This window comes from Phalacrocorax carbo, chromosome 5 (genome assembly GCF_963921805.1).
Source record: "Phalacrocorax carbo chromosome 5, bPhaCar2.1, whole genome shotgun sequence".
In the NCBI taxonomy this organism is placed as follows: domain Eukaryota; kingdom Metazoa; phylum Chordata; class Aves; order Suliformes; family Phalacrocoracidae; genus Phalacrocorax; species Phalacrocorax carbo.
The window spans coordinates 13,898,933-13,913,585 of NC_087517.1; the positions used below are offsets into that span (position 1 = coordinate 13,898,933).

At 39.7% G+C, this 14,653-nt stretch overlaps 1 protein-coding gene across 1 annotated transcript in view; it reads left to right on the forward strand.

Annotated features, from left to right (window-relative positions):
- CLASP1 (cytoplasmic linker associated protein 1) overlaps window positions 1–14,653 on the forward strand; it is a 188,584-nt gene that overhangs the window by 150,429 nt on the left and 23,502 nt on the right. Inside the window, exons 32-33 of the mRNA XM_064451239.1 lie at window positions 4,413–4,556; window positions 5,829–5,935. Coding sequence (XP_064307309.1) covers window positions 4,413–4,556; window positions 5,829–5,935 — 251 coding nt within the window. The remainder of the gene's footprint in view (window positions 1–4,412; window positions 4,557–5,828; window positions 5,936–14,653) is intronic.

The window sequence follows — 14,653 nt, forward strand, 5'->3', positions numbered from 1 at the left end:
TCAACTCAACTGTCTGGCTGTGTAAAAAGACTTTGACTGGGAGCCTGAAAAAAGTGTGTCTGTCTGTGAAGTAATTTTTGGCTTTGGTGTGCTTTTCTGTTAACTCTTTTGTTGTAGTCCCTCATAAGCAATCAGGGTATGAGGTCCTCTCCTTTTATGGGGCTTCCAGTGTTGTGAGCCCATTGCCAATAAAAGTTTGAATAACTTCAAAACTGCTTTCGTATAGCTCAGGCAACTAGCTGCTTATTCTGCTTGGTCAATTGGACCAGCAAAAGCAGCAATCATACGGCACTTGTATTACACTTAGGTCACTGACCACACTTCCTCTCTAAAATCAATGGATTTTTCCAATTAGCCTTGATCTTTTTGCTTAATGAGCCCAAACCATTTCAAAGAGTCTTTATTATAATTCAGCCAAGTTGCAGAGGTTACACATTTTGATAAATCTGGCCAACACCCACTGTCTAGGTGAAATCAAAAACCAAAAGTTGCTAAAGCGTTTGTGTCCCTTTAGCAGCTGACACTGTTGGACAGCATGAATTGCATTGACCTAAATGTGAAACCTCAGGAGCTGCTACCAGCTTGTGGAACCTGATCCCTCACTGCATTGTTATATGGAAAATAATGAAGTTACATAAGCAATCCTCTGCAAGCGACTCAAGAACCTGATGTGGAGCCAGACCCCCTCACTAGCATAGTCAGGCTCTGAAGTCACTGGAGTTTCTCCAGCTCAAGCCAGCAGAGAATTGCTTCATTAAGATTAGATAATCTGTAGGGTCTACGTTATATGTCACTGAAAGGAGATGGATTAGTGTTCCACATGAATGGTACAGGGACACAAAGGCAAGGGAAAATTCAGATATTACTCTTTCTTCAAACTACATATCATCAAGCACGGGTGTTGCATGGAGAATGTTTTGTACATTGTGTACAAAAATAAGTTTTTTATTGCTTGTTTTAAGTTTATCTACTCCTTGAGTAATCTAATGAAACCAGGGCCAAGATTTCCAGAAATGACCAGCGATTCTGAGATTTATGAAAATGTCCTCTGGTTTGTCACAAGCTGAAAATCCACAGATTTAAAACTCTTTGCGATGTTATCTGTAAAAGATATCCTTTGACTAGATAAATGTATGCTAGATAATTGGAATTTAAAGGATTATCAAGCGTGTCCAGACCTATTAGGTATAGAAATGCTGCTCCTGATGCTCTTCATTACTGAAATAAAATTTACTGTATTAGAACTGAGAAGTATTGCAAGAGTGAAACTTGGAGCATATTATAAATGCGATTTCAAGCTAGCATGGACCTTCCAGCTTTTGAGGTCAGCGGTAACAGTGTTCTTGATTTTTACAGTAGCAGGAACCAGGACCTTTGTGTGTTAAATCTTAAGTAGGAAATCATGGCTGAACTTTCAGATAATGCCTTTTGCCTGATATAACCTAGATAGCTGAGGACTATTTAAAAAGAACACAGCCAAGGTTAACCCACGTAGCTCTAGTGTTGCTTTTTAGAGCTTTACTGGAGCACCACTCACAGGCTGTAGTAGTACTTGGCTTATAGTCTATGCTTTTTGAAATAGGCCTGCTTTCTTACAGGCCACATAAAATTGAGTATTGTGCATGACTGTTCAGCACTTTATTCAAAGACCAATGACCTATTTGCAGGCAACAGCAAACTACTGAAGAGCACTGAGTACACAGAATACTGGCAGACACTCCTAAAGACAAGCTGTATTTTGTGCAAAGAGGGAGAGTGGACACAGTCCTGTCTTCATTGAAGCCCAAAACAAAAAAAGTGGAACAAAATTAAACTGATTCCTGGGAGCTGAAACATAGCATAACGTCTGTGCTATCAGTGTTTGTGTGTCAGGGTTAAACTGTACCAGTTAGGATAACTCTCTCCTTCAGAGTGAAGCCATAGGATCACAAAGTCCCTGGTGGACCTTTGGTGAAGATTTTGCTCAGATCTGAGAAGCATCTTAGACCTCTCTGGCACATGAGAGAGGTACCTCCAGAATGTCACATCATAGACTGCATCTGCTCTTGCGCCTGTTTTGCTCTGTTTACATAAGAGGTCTCCAAGGATGACCTTATTTCTTTGATGGGGCAAAGGTATAAATCCTTTCCCACCTCACTGTACCTTAGGCAGCTCCTGACTTACCGATTGATGTCACCAGATATTCTAGTCTGAGCAACCTCTCAACCTGGGAAACCTTCTTGATCAATTTTCCTTTTTTTTTAATCTCAATGAACATGAGATCTGCTTATTCTGACATAGAAGATCTGCATGTCTGCTTCCTAACCATCCAGGATGTGCATGCCATTCACAACTGGGAATGAACTTTGGCATGACTTGTCACTTTGCATTCAGCTCAACGTGCTGATTGTTGTTCTGAGATCTTTTGTTTGTAGTAATATTTTTATTACAGAAAATACTATGCTGATGAAAACTTAAAAGTTCTTGGATCAAAATGGACAGAAATAGACGTCCTTGTTGGATACCAGGCAGGCTTCATGGCAGAGTTGCCCAAAACTTCAGGTCAGAGGAGGGTAGAGTATGGAGTTAAGAAAGCTGTGGGGAAAATTATCTCCACAGTTCTCTCATCCTTAGATCTTTAGTGTGAAGTGAATAATGACACACTCTGTTTCTGATAAAGTCGGTAAGAGTTTTGACAGGAGGCAGCATGATCCATCTGGAATGAAGAGTCTGAAGACTGTTGTTTGCTGCAGTCCTTGGAAGCCCATTGAGTGTTGTGTGCCTCAGTTTCTTTGGCCATATGAAAAGGATGTTACTTACCAAACTTTCATGGATGGAAAATGTTTTTATATACAAAGCTGTGTTACTGCAAATTTGGGCTGATGGCGCAAGGAACAGTATAGCTGGAATTGCAATTTTCACACTGAAACAGTGAGGTTCTTTGATTCCCCTCCACTATGAAAGGGTTTTTGGGTACCCAAGTTCATTGTCTGCTAAAGGATTCCACTTCACAGGGAACTGCAGGTACACTTAATTATTGCAATTTTACAAACACTTTACTTACTAAAAACTCCTTCTCTGAATTGACGAGAACAATGAATCTGCAGTTATCTCCACAGGAGGGAATTATATTTGTACCCTCTTTAAAGCTCTTTTTCATTTTCAGGAAGTTTTAGAAAGTTCCCGAAAGAGTCAGACACAAGTGTCTGCTCTTCCTAAGCCTGTGTGTATGCTGTTCCAAAATAAGAGCACGTGTAGCTTTGCTTCTTACTTTGTGAGCCTAAGCCACTGCTTTGTATCCAGATACATATTCTGGAGGTTGATATCTTGATGGCTATACCCCTGTTGGAGAAGGTGGTACTGCAGACCAGCAGAAGTCCTTAATCACTGCTTCAGTTTTATTATTCTTTTAATCAATTTTTATATTTTTTGTGTATTTTCAAGGCAAAGGCAGGACAAAACAGAATTGGTGCAATCCACATGGGTTGTATGCTGCTGGGGAAGTATAGGTAGGAACATGTGATGTTCATTACTCTTGCAGATCTGCACTCTGTGATTTATTCTGCTTCCATTCTCATTTGATTCCATTGTCTTAGTTCAGGATACACAGAGTTGTATGTTTGCTAATGGAGTTAGTGGTGATGCTGTTCTGGCAGCTATTCTACAAGGCAGATAGGACAAACACTGTCCAGTGAAATTATCTCAATCTTTCTAATATTCAATTTCAATACATCGGAAAAACTGTGATTTTTTTCAGTGGTACCCTGGTTTCCCTTATTAAATTTAGCGAGTCTGGTGGGGTTTAGCCTGTTCATGGATGAGAGGAACTTGGTTCTCACCATCCCAATAGATCTTGCACCTGAGATGGAGTCTTCTGTTGCTAAAACAGCCTCGTTGTGAGGCTGGCAAGGAGAGGTGGGAAAACAGAAGCAGGAATTATCTGTCTGATGAAACAAACTTGTCAGATCTTTAGGAAGAGGAGAAGTTGAGTAGGAGGAGAACTAGTTCCATTCACACTTACAATAAAAAGCATGGGAATGACAAATTGCAGTCCTGGATTCTTCATACTTTATCTGAGCTTTTGGTTTTACTATTTTCATGTTAATTTTTGCAGTAACTTGTTCAATTGAAAAATCTGCTGAACAGGACAATGGTAAGATTTTCTCAGTAGCTGTGAATAACTGTACACTTCACATCTGAGAAGTTAATGATATAAATGCAAAAGTATATTGTAAGCTCTAAGAACCAAAAAATTAACTATAGCAGATAGCAATTCCTTATGACACATCACAAGGAATATGTCAAAAATTTGTCTGGTATGGAAATCTTCTTTTTGAATGAAATACTCATTGTTTACCACAAGGATCATAACAGAATGCATACTTTTTTCAAAGAATAAAAACTGATGGTCTTTTTTCTCTTCTTCTTTTCAGGCAGCACAAATAGTCCTGATTTCTCTCTTTGAATTGAACACTCCCGAGTTTACCATGTTACTTGGTGCCTTGCCAAAAACATTCCAGGATGGTGCTACCAAGCTTCTGCACAACCACCTCAAGAACTCCAGTAACACCAGTGTGGTGAGAGGCCCTTGTCCTTCCAAACAGCAAAGCCCCAAAGATAGCAGCTCACTGATAAGCTGTTGCAGATGTTCAGTAGCATGAGCTATCTGTAGCTGTTGCCTTCAAGCAATATGGCACAGAGGCTTCTGTTTGTTGCTTTTATAGGGATGGTTAAAACAACAAAAAAACACAGTTATTTTTAAATTTAACATAGTCATAACCAGTGGAGATAAAAAAATCTGTATTATTGAGAAGCTCGTGAAAGTTGGTGGGGTTTGTGCTTTCAAGTTGGTGCTTTTGAAAATCTGGTCAGTACTGACCTTTTGGCTAAAACAGATCCTGACACAGATTTCCTGTGCTTACCACTAGTATTGAAAGCAGTTTAATAACAGATATATTGTCTACTAAGAAGTCTGCAGGATCTTTGATGGGACCTACAAGGTCTCCTCGGTCTACACCTGTTACCTTGTGTTTTGGTTTTACATGAAGCTCTGATATTTTTATTCCTCTGTAGAAATATTTTACTAGAGGATTTAAGTGTCCTTCTAAGCTTCTTTCCCCCTCCCCCAGAGCAGCAAGGATTGGCGTATTTTTTGCCTTTTTATGCGGAAGTTTTGTGAAACTTGCTGGAATTTGAACCCTCATATTTTTGCATTTGCATAGGGACAAGGAAACCTTTGTGTAAGCTAGAACTGCAACGTTAGGCTTCCAGGCAAATGGACTGGATTCTGTAGTACCTTTGACCTTGTGTGAAGGCAGTCAGAACTGGGAGCAATTTCTACTCATTTTGCTGTGGTATAAATGATTGTGCAGGCCAGTGGAAAAATGATAAGTTAGGTTGCTTGCTTATGCTCGTTAACAAGCACAATCAGAATGCTTTAGACAATGTAGAAAATAGCTGCATAATTAAATTGCTAAATTGCCAGGGTAATGATCTGCATACTTTGGAGCCTGAAAAATAGTATCTTGAGAAGCTGGGTAACCTGGTGGATTGATAAACCATTTCTCTGGCAATATTTGCAGGCCATATGTGTTGTGCAGTTAAAATTGCAGGTTCTGTGGATTGTAGGAAAGTGCACAAGTGCTTTCTTTATCCTCAGAGCAGTACCTTCAAGAACATATTAATGACTATGTGAACCATGGCTGCAGACTTTTAGGTCAAGAGCCAGAACCAAAACTGCACTAAGCTTGTCTAGCGTGAACAAAGGCGATATTTGGACCTGTTGTTGTGTGCCCCTGCCTGTGCACTGCAACACGTTGCTAATCCCTGTCTTCCTGCTTCTGTGCCAGGGTTCCCCCAGCAATACCCTTGGTCGGACTCCTTCCAGGCACTCGAGTAGCAGAACCAGCCCCTTAACTTCGCCTACCAACTGTTCCCATGGTGGACTGTCTCCAAGGTAATGTGGCAGGCTAATTAAACCATTTGCAAAATATTAAAGGATTTCAACACTGAGTATGCATTTGCAGAATATGAATCACTTTGAAAACAAAAACAAGACCAAAAGTTTACAGTAGATTGTTCCAAAGAAACAGAGTTTGAACGTGTTAATACATGGTTGGTGATTGACTTCAGTGTTCCAGTCTTCATGTTATCAGTGTAATCTTAATGTCTTTTCTTATAATAATAATAATAATAATAATTTCCTTTCATAACTAGGGCTTCTTTAGAATCAAATTTATGGGTTCAATAAAGGTAATATGAAATGGTAGCATTAGAAATGAGGTCTTATTGAGGTTGCAAATGTCAAAGAGTATAAGGACTTTCAGGTCAAGGATTTCAGGTTGTGTCTATTTTTTAGGTGTGCCCTTGTGATCAGTAATTCATCTGACTGTAGTACAGTGCTTGTGCTGCTGAGAAAAGTACTGAATCTCTTGTTCCCTTTATGCTTCGTGAGGGTGCAGAACAAGTGGAGGTGTTGACTGTGTTTCAATGCTGAATACCTCTCAAGTCACCATCCTGGCTGCTCACCAGCAGAATAGTGGCCTGATCCTTTGGGCAGCAGGTCTACTGCAACCAGGTCTTTTACTGAAGCTGCAGATGCTACCTTAGAATATATTGGTCTGCTCCAAAACATTTTATTGACCAAACGTGGACTCTTGGATATTGGGATTGTACATGTTTCACACCATAAAAACTTAGAGCAGAGGAGATAGGAATTTAAACAGTATGCTCTGGGACCATAGAAATATTGGAGGAAAGCATTACATTGTTACCTAAACAAGCTTTGATTCATGCTGAGAAAGCTTAAAAGCTGCTGGCTGCTCTTGTCTGCCTGCCCTGTCTTTGCATGGGAGGTCACTTCCCTTTGTCATAGAAGAGGCAGAAGGAAACATGTTGGGTGAGGACTGCAGTTTGTAGTCTAGTATAGTAATTTACAATGAAATCTCTTAATCAGCCCTGGCATGACTTGCTAAACCCTGTCTGGAGGATGCTTATACATGTGAGTTCCGATGTGTCAGGAAAAACACAGGCTTTTAGCCTTTTATGTGTAGTTATATTAATTCCAGAAGCATATGAGGAGCACATGGGGTTTCCTGAGAAAATTTTGGATATCTAAATACATCTTTGTGATCCTGAAAACTGCTGTAATCCAAAACTAGGCCGAGAGGTTGCAAGCCAAGGTCGAGTTGCCTATTATGAGGCTTTTAAAACAAAGGTTGCGTTAAGATATTAAGTGTTAGAGTTTCAGGGGGAATGGTTCCAACTATGATGCTTCCTTTTTGAGTGGTTTGAGCATTGTTGCCCTTCTAATTTCTGTCGTAGGAAATTATAAACTGAGATATTTCTCCCTGTGGTCACGTTGTGGCTTTGCTAGCCACGTTTGTTTGTGGCACCTATTTTATAAATCCATGACTTTTTACCATGCTTTTTGGGTTTTGCCATTGGGACACAACTGTGTTTTGCCTCTTACTGCTTTTCAGTTTGTCTTTGCGTTCTTCTCACCTCTGATGTCAGGATGCATGTATCAAAATATTGATTAAAGCATTCAGTGTACACTTCATACTTTGTTGTTGCTGTTGTTTTCTAGCCTTTTGGGTTTAGGAACTGGAGATTTTTTTTCCCCCATGTGATATGTTCTCAAGGAATAGTTAGGGCATGTAATTCCAGAGCATTCTGCCATTAAGTTGTCAAAACCGAAAGTGCCACTGGTTCAGTGGTCCAGGAATTTCCTTTAGAAAACTACCATTTCTCCAATTTTCTATGGAGTTCTTGAAGATGATCCAAAAATTCAGGTGTCTTTTCAAGAAGTGTGTCCTGCTTCCTGGCTGGATTTAGTTATTCAAGAGTGTAAAATTTACTCTTCAGTGACAGGTGAAGGTGGAAGCTGCTGTAAAAGCCCTTTAAAATATTCAGGGGAGAAGTTCTACTTTTTTTGGTGAGTGACCTCTGAGCAGTAGCAGTAGCTGTAGATTTTTACCATTTGCAGAAAAAAGGCGGTGGCAAGTACTACATATAAGTGGCTGTATCTTCCGATGCTCTGCTGGACTGCATCCTTCTTGACAATGTCTTGCGTAGCACAGTTTGAGCATGGTCCGGACTAACAGAACAAGTGAGAATTTAGCTCTCTTTCTGAAGAATACAGGTGGTCGTCCTTCTTTCAGAAAAAGGGCTTTGGAAGATGTGCTAACAGATTATGGGAAGTAGGGTACACTGCAGTATTGCAGGTGTTGATATAGATGCTTCTGTGTCATGTTTCCATTACAAATGCTTATCATTTGCTATTCATCAGTGGTGTAAAATGTCACTTTTCTCTCTACAAACTTGGAAAACAAGCACACCTGAGTCATTCTGATAGCAGTGTAAAAGGATAAAGGTTCCCACACTTCCTCTGTGTAGCCCTCCTCTGAAACTAGGCTCAGCTTTATATTTTCATGGGACCTGTTGCCATAGGGTTGTACTGAGGTTGTGTTTGCCCATTGCTTCCTGAGGCGTTCCATGTGTGGGCCCTGCTTACCTTGTCCATGCCTGTGCCTTGTACAGGCATGTGTATGAGTGTGGTCAGTTGAAGGATTACCTCCAGCTCTTAATGCCAGCTTTGGTTTTGAAGATTATACTTTCCTTTGAATTTTTTCTTGATGCACAGATTGGAGGAATTGTATCTAGAGACATGTATGTTTTTGGGGCTGGGATATGTGTAGAAAGGATAGTTAGGGTCCTGTGGGAATAAAAAAATTCTGCTAAGTGTAGCTGCTTTCCCATATTATTAATGGTTTATGAACAATATCCTCAAAATTAATCAGCAAGGCTTCACTGGTACTGACTTTCTACAGTATCTATGTATGCTATTGCCCTTAGGTGACATTACTTCTCCCATATTAATTGCCATCACAACTGAATTCCAGATGGACTGCTCTTTTAATTTTTGTGTGTATTTGTGTGTACATGTATTTGAGCTCTCTGGATAGACTTTGAATGTTTTGGTTGAACTGGACTTTGATGCAAACAGTGAATTTGCCTATCCGGACGATAACATCTGCTTAAGTAGCCCCTGATGTTAGTGTCTTAAGAAGCATAACTTTCAGAAGGTGCTTTCAGGGCCTTGGGCGGAGTCCTCCCTTCTGCTTTCATTTGATCCATCCAGTTTTGCTTCATGACCACTAAAACATATCCACTGCATCTGTGAGTTGCTTCTGCATTTGTACCTGCTTTGTACCACCTGACAGTTTTAGTTTTTGGAGAGAGGAGTTGTGGAGGAAAGAGGTTTTCTGAAGAGCAGCAGCAGGGAAGGGCACTTGGGGAAGACTGAAGATAATAGGAAAAAACCCCAGACTTCTGAGAGGAAAGAATTTTTCCTGGGCAATGCCCAGATGAATGGCTTGAGTTTGTGCTGGACAGAGAAAATCTTCTGAGAATTAGTAAATGATGTAATATGACAAAAAGGAGAATTCTAAGTTGTGAAGTTCTCCAGTGCAGGAGTACTGTTCTGAATGGCAAATGAACTCCTGTAAACTCAAATGTTACATTCAGGTTGTGAATTTTCACCTAGAATTCTGTAGGAAAACTTGAGGGAATATCAAATGAATAGGTTTGCCCTACTGTTTCTGCCTTTAGTAGTAGCCCAGAAACATGCATATAGTTCCAATTATTAAAAAACAAAACAACCAAATTTAGTCCTTCAAAGATCTCTAGGGTAAGTGCATCAAAACAAAAGACTAACAATTTTATTTGGCTGTGTAAGTTCACATGCTCGTTTTTGAACTGGCAATAGAGAATATCATTAAAACCAAAATTTGTCAGTTTCAGTATTAAACTGAGCAAGGCAGGGCATGGAAAGAGAATGAAAATAAGCTATCCACCTTATACAATAAGAACAAACCTGCATTGTTTGGTGGCCCATTTGCAGGTAGGTGAGACCTGAGCTGTGACACTTCTGATCAGCAGTCTGGGTGTCTGGTGTGTTTCCGTAAGAGTTGCATGTAACAGCTATGGTTTTTGATTGCTGGTTAAGGAGCTAATTTCTTGACACCACTCTTCAGAGGAGTTTTCAGCTGGCTTTGCTGCTGTTTGCACTGGAGCAATTTTTGACTTGTTTGCCACTTCTGATCTTGCAATATCTTTCACTTGTGTATACACAAATGTGATTTTCCAAGGCAGTGTACTTAAACTTAATAGAAACAAAGTGGTGTCCTGAATACTCCACCGACTCAAGCATCTGTATTCTCATTTAGAAGGTGATTTTGAAAATTTATGTACCGTAAAGGGAACAGGATAAAAGCAAAGGTTAGACAAATTGGCATAGGGATGGATGCCTTGACCCAAAGGCACAGGATCAGACAGTAAGCAGAAGGGGCTTGTGGAAGTTTGATGAGAGATCTGAATCGACTTAAGAGGCTGGTTTCATTGAGTCTTTCCAGGTTTGTCTGCTGAGTCCTGGGCCAAGTCCCCAGTTGACTTGATAACATTTATACTTTAGACTGACTTTCACTTACTGCGTTTTTGGGATCAGTTTGAATCTCGTGAAATAGGACCAGAACTTAAACCCTGCAAAGGTTTGCTGATTGTGTAGGGCCTGATTACAGGCTTTTATAGAGGCACCAGGAGCCAAACTTGACAAACTATCTTGGTGTGTCTGATTAAAAAACTCAACTCCAACTTTCCTTTCTTCCAGGGAAATCCTGTTGTTCACAAAAACCTGTTTAGAGTTTGAATACAGATGTGTGGTCAGGGATTGTTTACTTAGAGCATTTTCAGTTGTTTATAGAGGCTATATCCATTTGTAAAATTTACTGGTTAGTACAAGCAGGGACTGTAAAAGTGGAAATTAATAAATAAAGGCCAAAACAATTACCTGTGAGGCTCAATGGAGTATCCTTGTTTAATTTTGTTTCTATTAATTTTTTTCTCTCTCTCCAAGGCAGCATGACAGCACTAAGCCACTCAGATTATAGTTCTTTTTTATTTTTCTCCCTCTCCTTTCTCTGTTTTTTCTCTTTTGTTTCTTCTCTGATCACGGCAGTCGGTTCTGGGGTTGGAGTGCAGATGGGCTGTCGAAGCACCCCCCTCCCCTTTCTCAGCCTAACTCCATCCCCACTGCTCCTTCCCACAAGACTTTCAGACGCTCTTACTCTCCCAGGTAACAAGCTACCTGTTAAACCAACTTGTCTGAGGTGTCACAGTATTATTTACCTTTCGCACTATGGGATTTGTTCAAATGTGGGAAATGATTTGCAGAGGCTTTGGTTGGAAAAGCAAACGAGATGATGACAGCTTTCAGAGAGTGGAGGTGGCAGGCAGCCAGTTGCTCGCTGCTTGGGGACGATGTGGTGTGCAGGCGGGGTGCGGGAAAGAAGTGGATTTTTCCAGGCTCTTCCTCCCTGCCAGGTTTCTGAATGGGTGTACGTTTCACAGTTGGTTTCCAATGCAGAACACAGTTGCTGAGCACTTTTAGGCAGACACTGGTTGCATTACGATAGCACGGACACGGGCTTTCAACTTGGCTACACTGTGCAAGTGGCACACGAGTACTTACAGCCAGGCAAATACAGCTCAGTAGTAATTTCACATCTGTGGTAGTGAATATCCATAGGACAATGATGATGAAGCTTGCATATATAATTTTACCAGCTGCTTGCACAGTGTGATTGTAGAACATCTTGGAAATTTGTAGTATTGAAATTAAAATAGTCCTTACTACAAGATTTAGAGGTTATGGATTGCTAATTTTGACATCTCTTCCTCCTCCTATGCCCTCATGTTTTGTTTCAGTATGCATACAGATCTTTAATCAGTATAGTGGACTAAAGCTATATACTGGTTTTAATCAAAAAAAACCTTCTGAATACAAATTTAAGTTGTCAGACTCCTATATTAAATTCCTTAGATTTTAAGTTTATACCCTGACAACGGGCTTCCTGTAGTTACGGTTTCTCCTGACTGAAACATACCTGTTATCTTGAAGCAAGAAGTTCCTAATGAAAAATTATTGAAATAAAAGCAAACAAATTGTTCTTTGAGGGCTCAAAATATGGGAATCTGTGACATCTGAGAGAGAAAATAGAATCCCATAGTTACTACCTTTGTGAATACCTGCAGAATTAAAACTTTAAATCAATGTTCTGACTCTTCTAGGACACTAAGATATCTGTGGAAGAGATCCATGTTGATTTTTTGGAGGTAAATTAGTTGAGAATTTTTTCCTCTTTTCATTAGTTGACACAAAGGTTTGTAATAATTTGACATATATTCAACCCAGAGCCTGAAAGTGCAAGGAAGTGGGTTACTGTGTACTGCTTGAGGATACTAAACTGTTGATTACTTACACATAGTTTGGATTGGAAACTGAATAATAGCTTATGGAAATAAAACGTATTTCATGTCTGGCTGGAAAGCTGCCAAATTGTATCTTGATTAATGTGTAGAGAGCTGCATTGTTTTAGTGCAGCAGAAGATGGAAAATAATGTTGTGACATCCCTAAATGCTGCTCATCTCTACTCACTTCTTATTCATCCTGTGACTTTCCTCTAGTTTTCTGCATGGGTCATAAATTTTTTCCTTTTTTTTCCTTCCCCCCCCCGAAAGGTGGGTGTAGTTCCACTTTATTTTTTTTATTCCCCCCATTGTGTTGTCTGTGAAGTATTCCAGCACACATACTGTTGATAGACGTGTGTGTTCACATATAAAGTTTTCAGTCATGTAGAACACAGCCATAATGTGATCTCCTTCATGGGCTTACTCTTGGCATATGAAATCACTGGATTCTTTAGATTTTTATTAAAATGTGGTTTTGTGCTTTGAAAAATGCATCAAATTGGTGGCTCTTTGAGAAATTGCCTTAGTCCTTTAGCACTGTAGAGTCTGTACTTCTTTCTGTTCTTTGGTAGCGGTGTAGGGCAAAATTCATCCCTGAGGAAAGTAGTAGTGATTTTAGCAGAAGATCTAGTGTCAGTATATTTGTGATTATTTCTCTTTTTTTTTCTTGCCATGGATTTCATTGCGTGACCTTTTGTAAGTCATGTCATCTCTTGGTGTGGGTACATGGGGGTACAGTCACATGTATACTTTCTCAAAGGGCAGTTTTATTGCTCACTTCAATATTGTATGAAGACCCCCTTAAGATCTATGAATTAAATGGGCTTGAGCTCAAAATTAATGTTTTTGAGATCATGTGAAACAAAGATTGTCCTATCCCTGCCTGATACTTCTAAAGAAATCTCAAAACTACCTTCACTTTTGTCTGGAAAGCCATCACAGTGCATAAATTAGTGTCATTCAGGTGTCTGAAAAGCCCTAAATACTTTTACTTCTGTAGGTTTAGAAACAGCTTTTGTTTCCTGATCTTGCTCTGTTCTTTAAGTGGTTTCCTCTTCTTCCTGGCTTGACAAGACACTGTTTAAAGTTGGGGAGTTTTTCTTTGGTTTTTTTTTTTGCCAGAATATACGGTGATGATGCTTGTGTGATCGCAGAGTGAGCACGTTGCTTGGGAGCCAGGGATTATGGCTATTTTCAGTGTGTTAATCCTGAAGGAATTGGGCAGCACCAATCTTATCCTCTGTCGGAAGTTCCTGATTTTTTTCCAAAAAAAAAGGAGTGGTTCTAGATATTTAACATCCTAATTTTAATTCTATTGAAAATCATAGCTGTGTACCCAGGATTCAGAAGGGATTTTCTGGGGGGTTTTATGGTTTGTTTTTTTTTTTTTCCCACCGACCTCACAGGGAATCTTTCTTTTGTGGAAAAGGAACACAGCTCTTTGTTCAGCCATCCTCCTACAAGCCTATCCTGTCATCCTTCCCCAACAGTTAAGAAATAGTAATTCACCCCTGTAGGGAGCCACTTTTTGCCATTTATTGACAAACAAGTTGACGTGTCTCAAATTCTTTTGGTTTATTTGCTTCTGGCTCTACTAAGATCCGAGACTTCCCCAGAGAAATTGTTCTCCATTACTGGGTCACTTCATTAAATCTGTCTTGGAAAACTGATCGTCGTGCAAACTGAACTACTTCTCCTAGATAGAGCAAAGCCCTGCCAATAATGCCTTTTCATTTTCTCCACAAGCTTGTAGGAGCTTCTTCTTAGCCACGTCTTTTCATATCATCTGCCCTTGAGTGCCAGGCATTTTTTCATGGAACTGAATTTTGGATAACTCCTCAAGGAATCGCAAAACTTATGTGGCTTTATGCTCCTGAGGAATATCTGAGGAACAGACAGACTGCAAGAAAGCATCAGATTTGAGTGAGAGAATGCCCAAACTTAGGCTCAATACTGAAATGTATCTTTTATCAAGACATTGCACAAATGGTTTTAGTTTTACTACTCTATAAATGAAAATGGGACATGTTAGACTAAGTTTTATGTCAAGATACATTTTCTTTTCTATTTAAATCACATTTGAATCCGTCGATAGAATATATTCAATATATTACGAAACTCAAATTTCATTTCCGCCAGCTGTCACAACCCTTTGAGTTCTCATAGTGATTGATTTTCTTTATTTTCCTTTTTAAATAACACCATTACCATGTGGGGATAGGTTTTTTTCTGATTTACAGAAGCTAGCACACTCACTGCTGTGCAATGTAACAAACAGTGACCCTGATTTCTCCTCATCTATAGCAATGTAACGCTACTGATTGCAGTAGAGCTTCGCCTAGATTTAACCCCATTTGGGGGGAA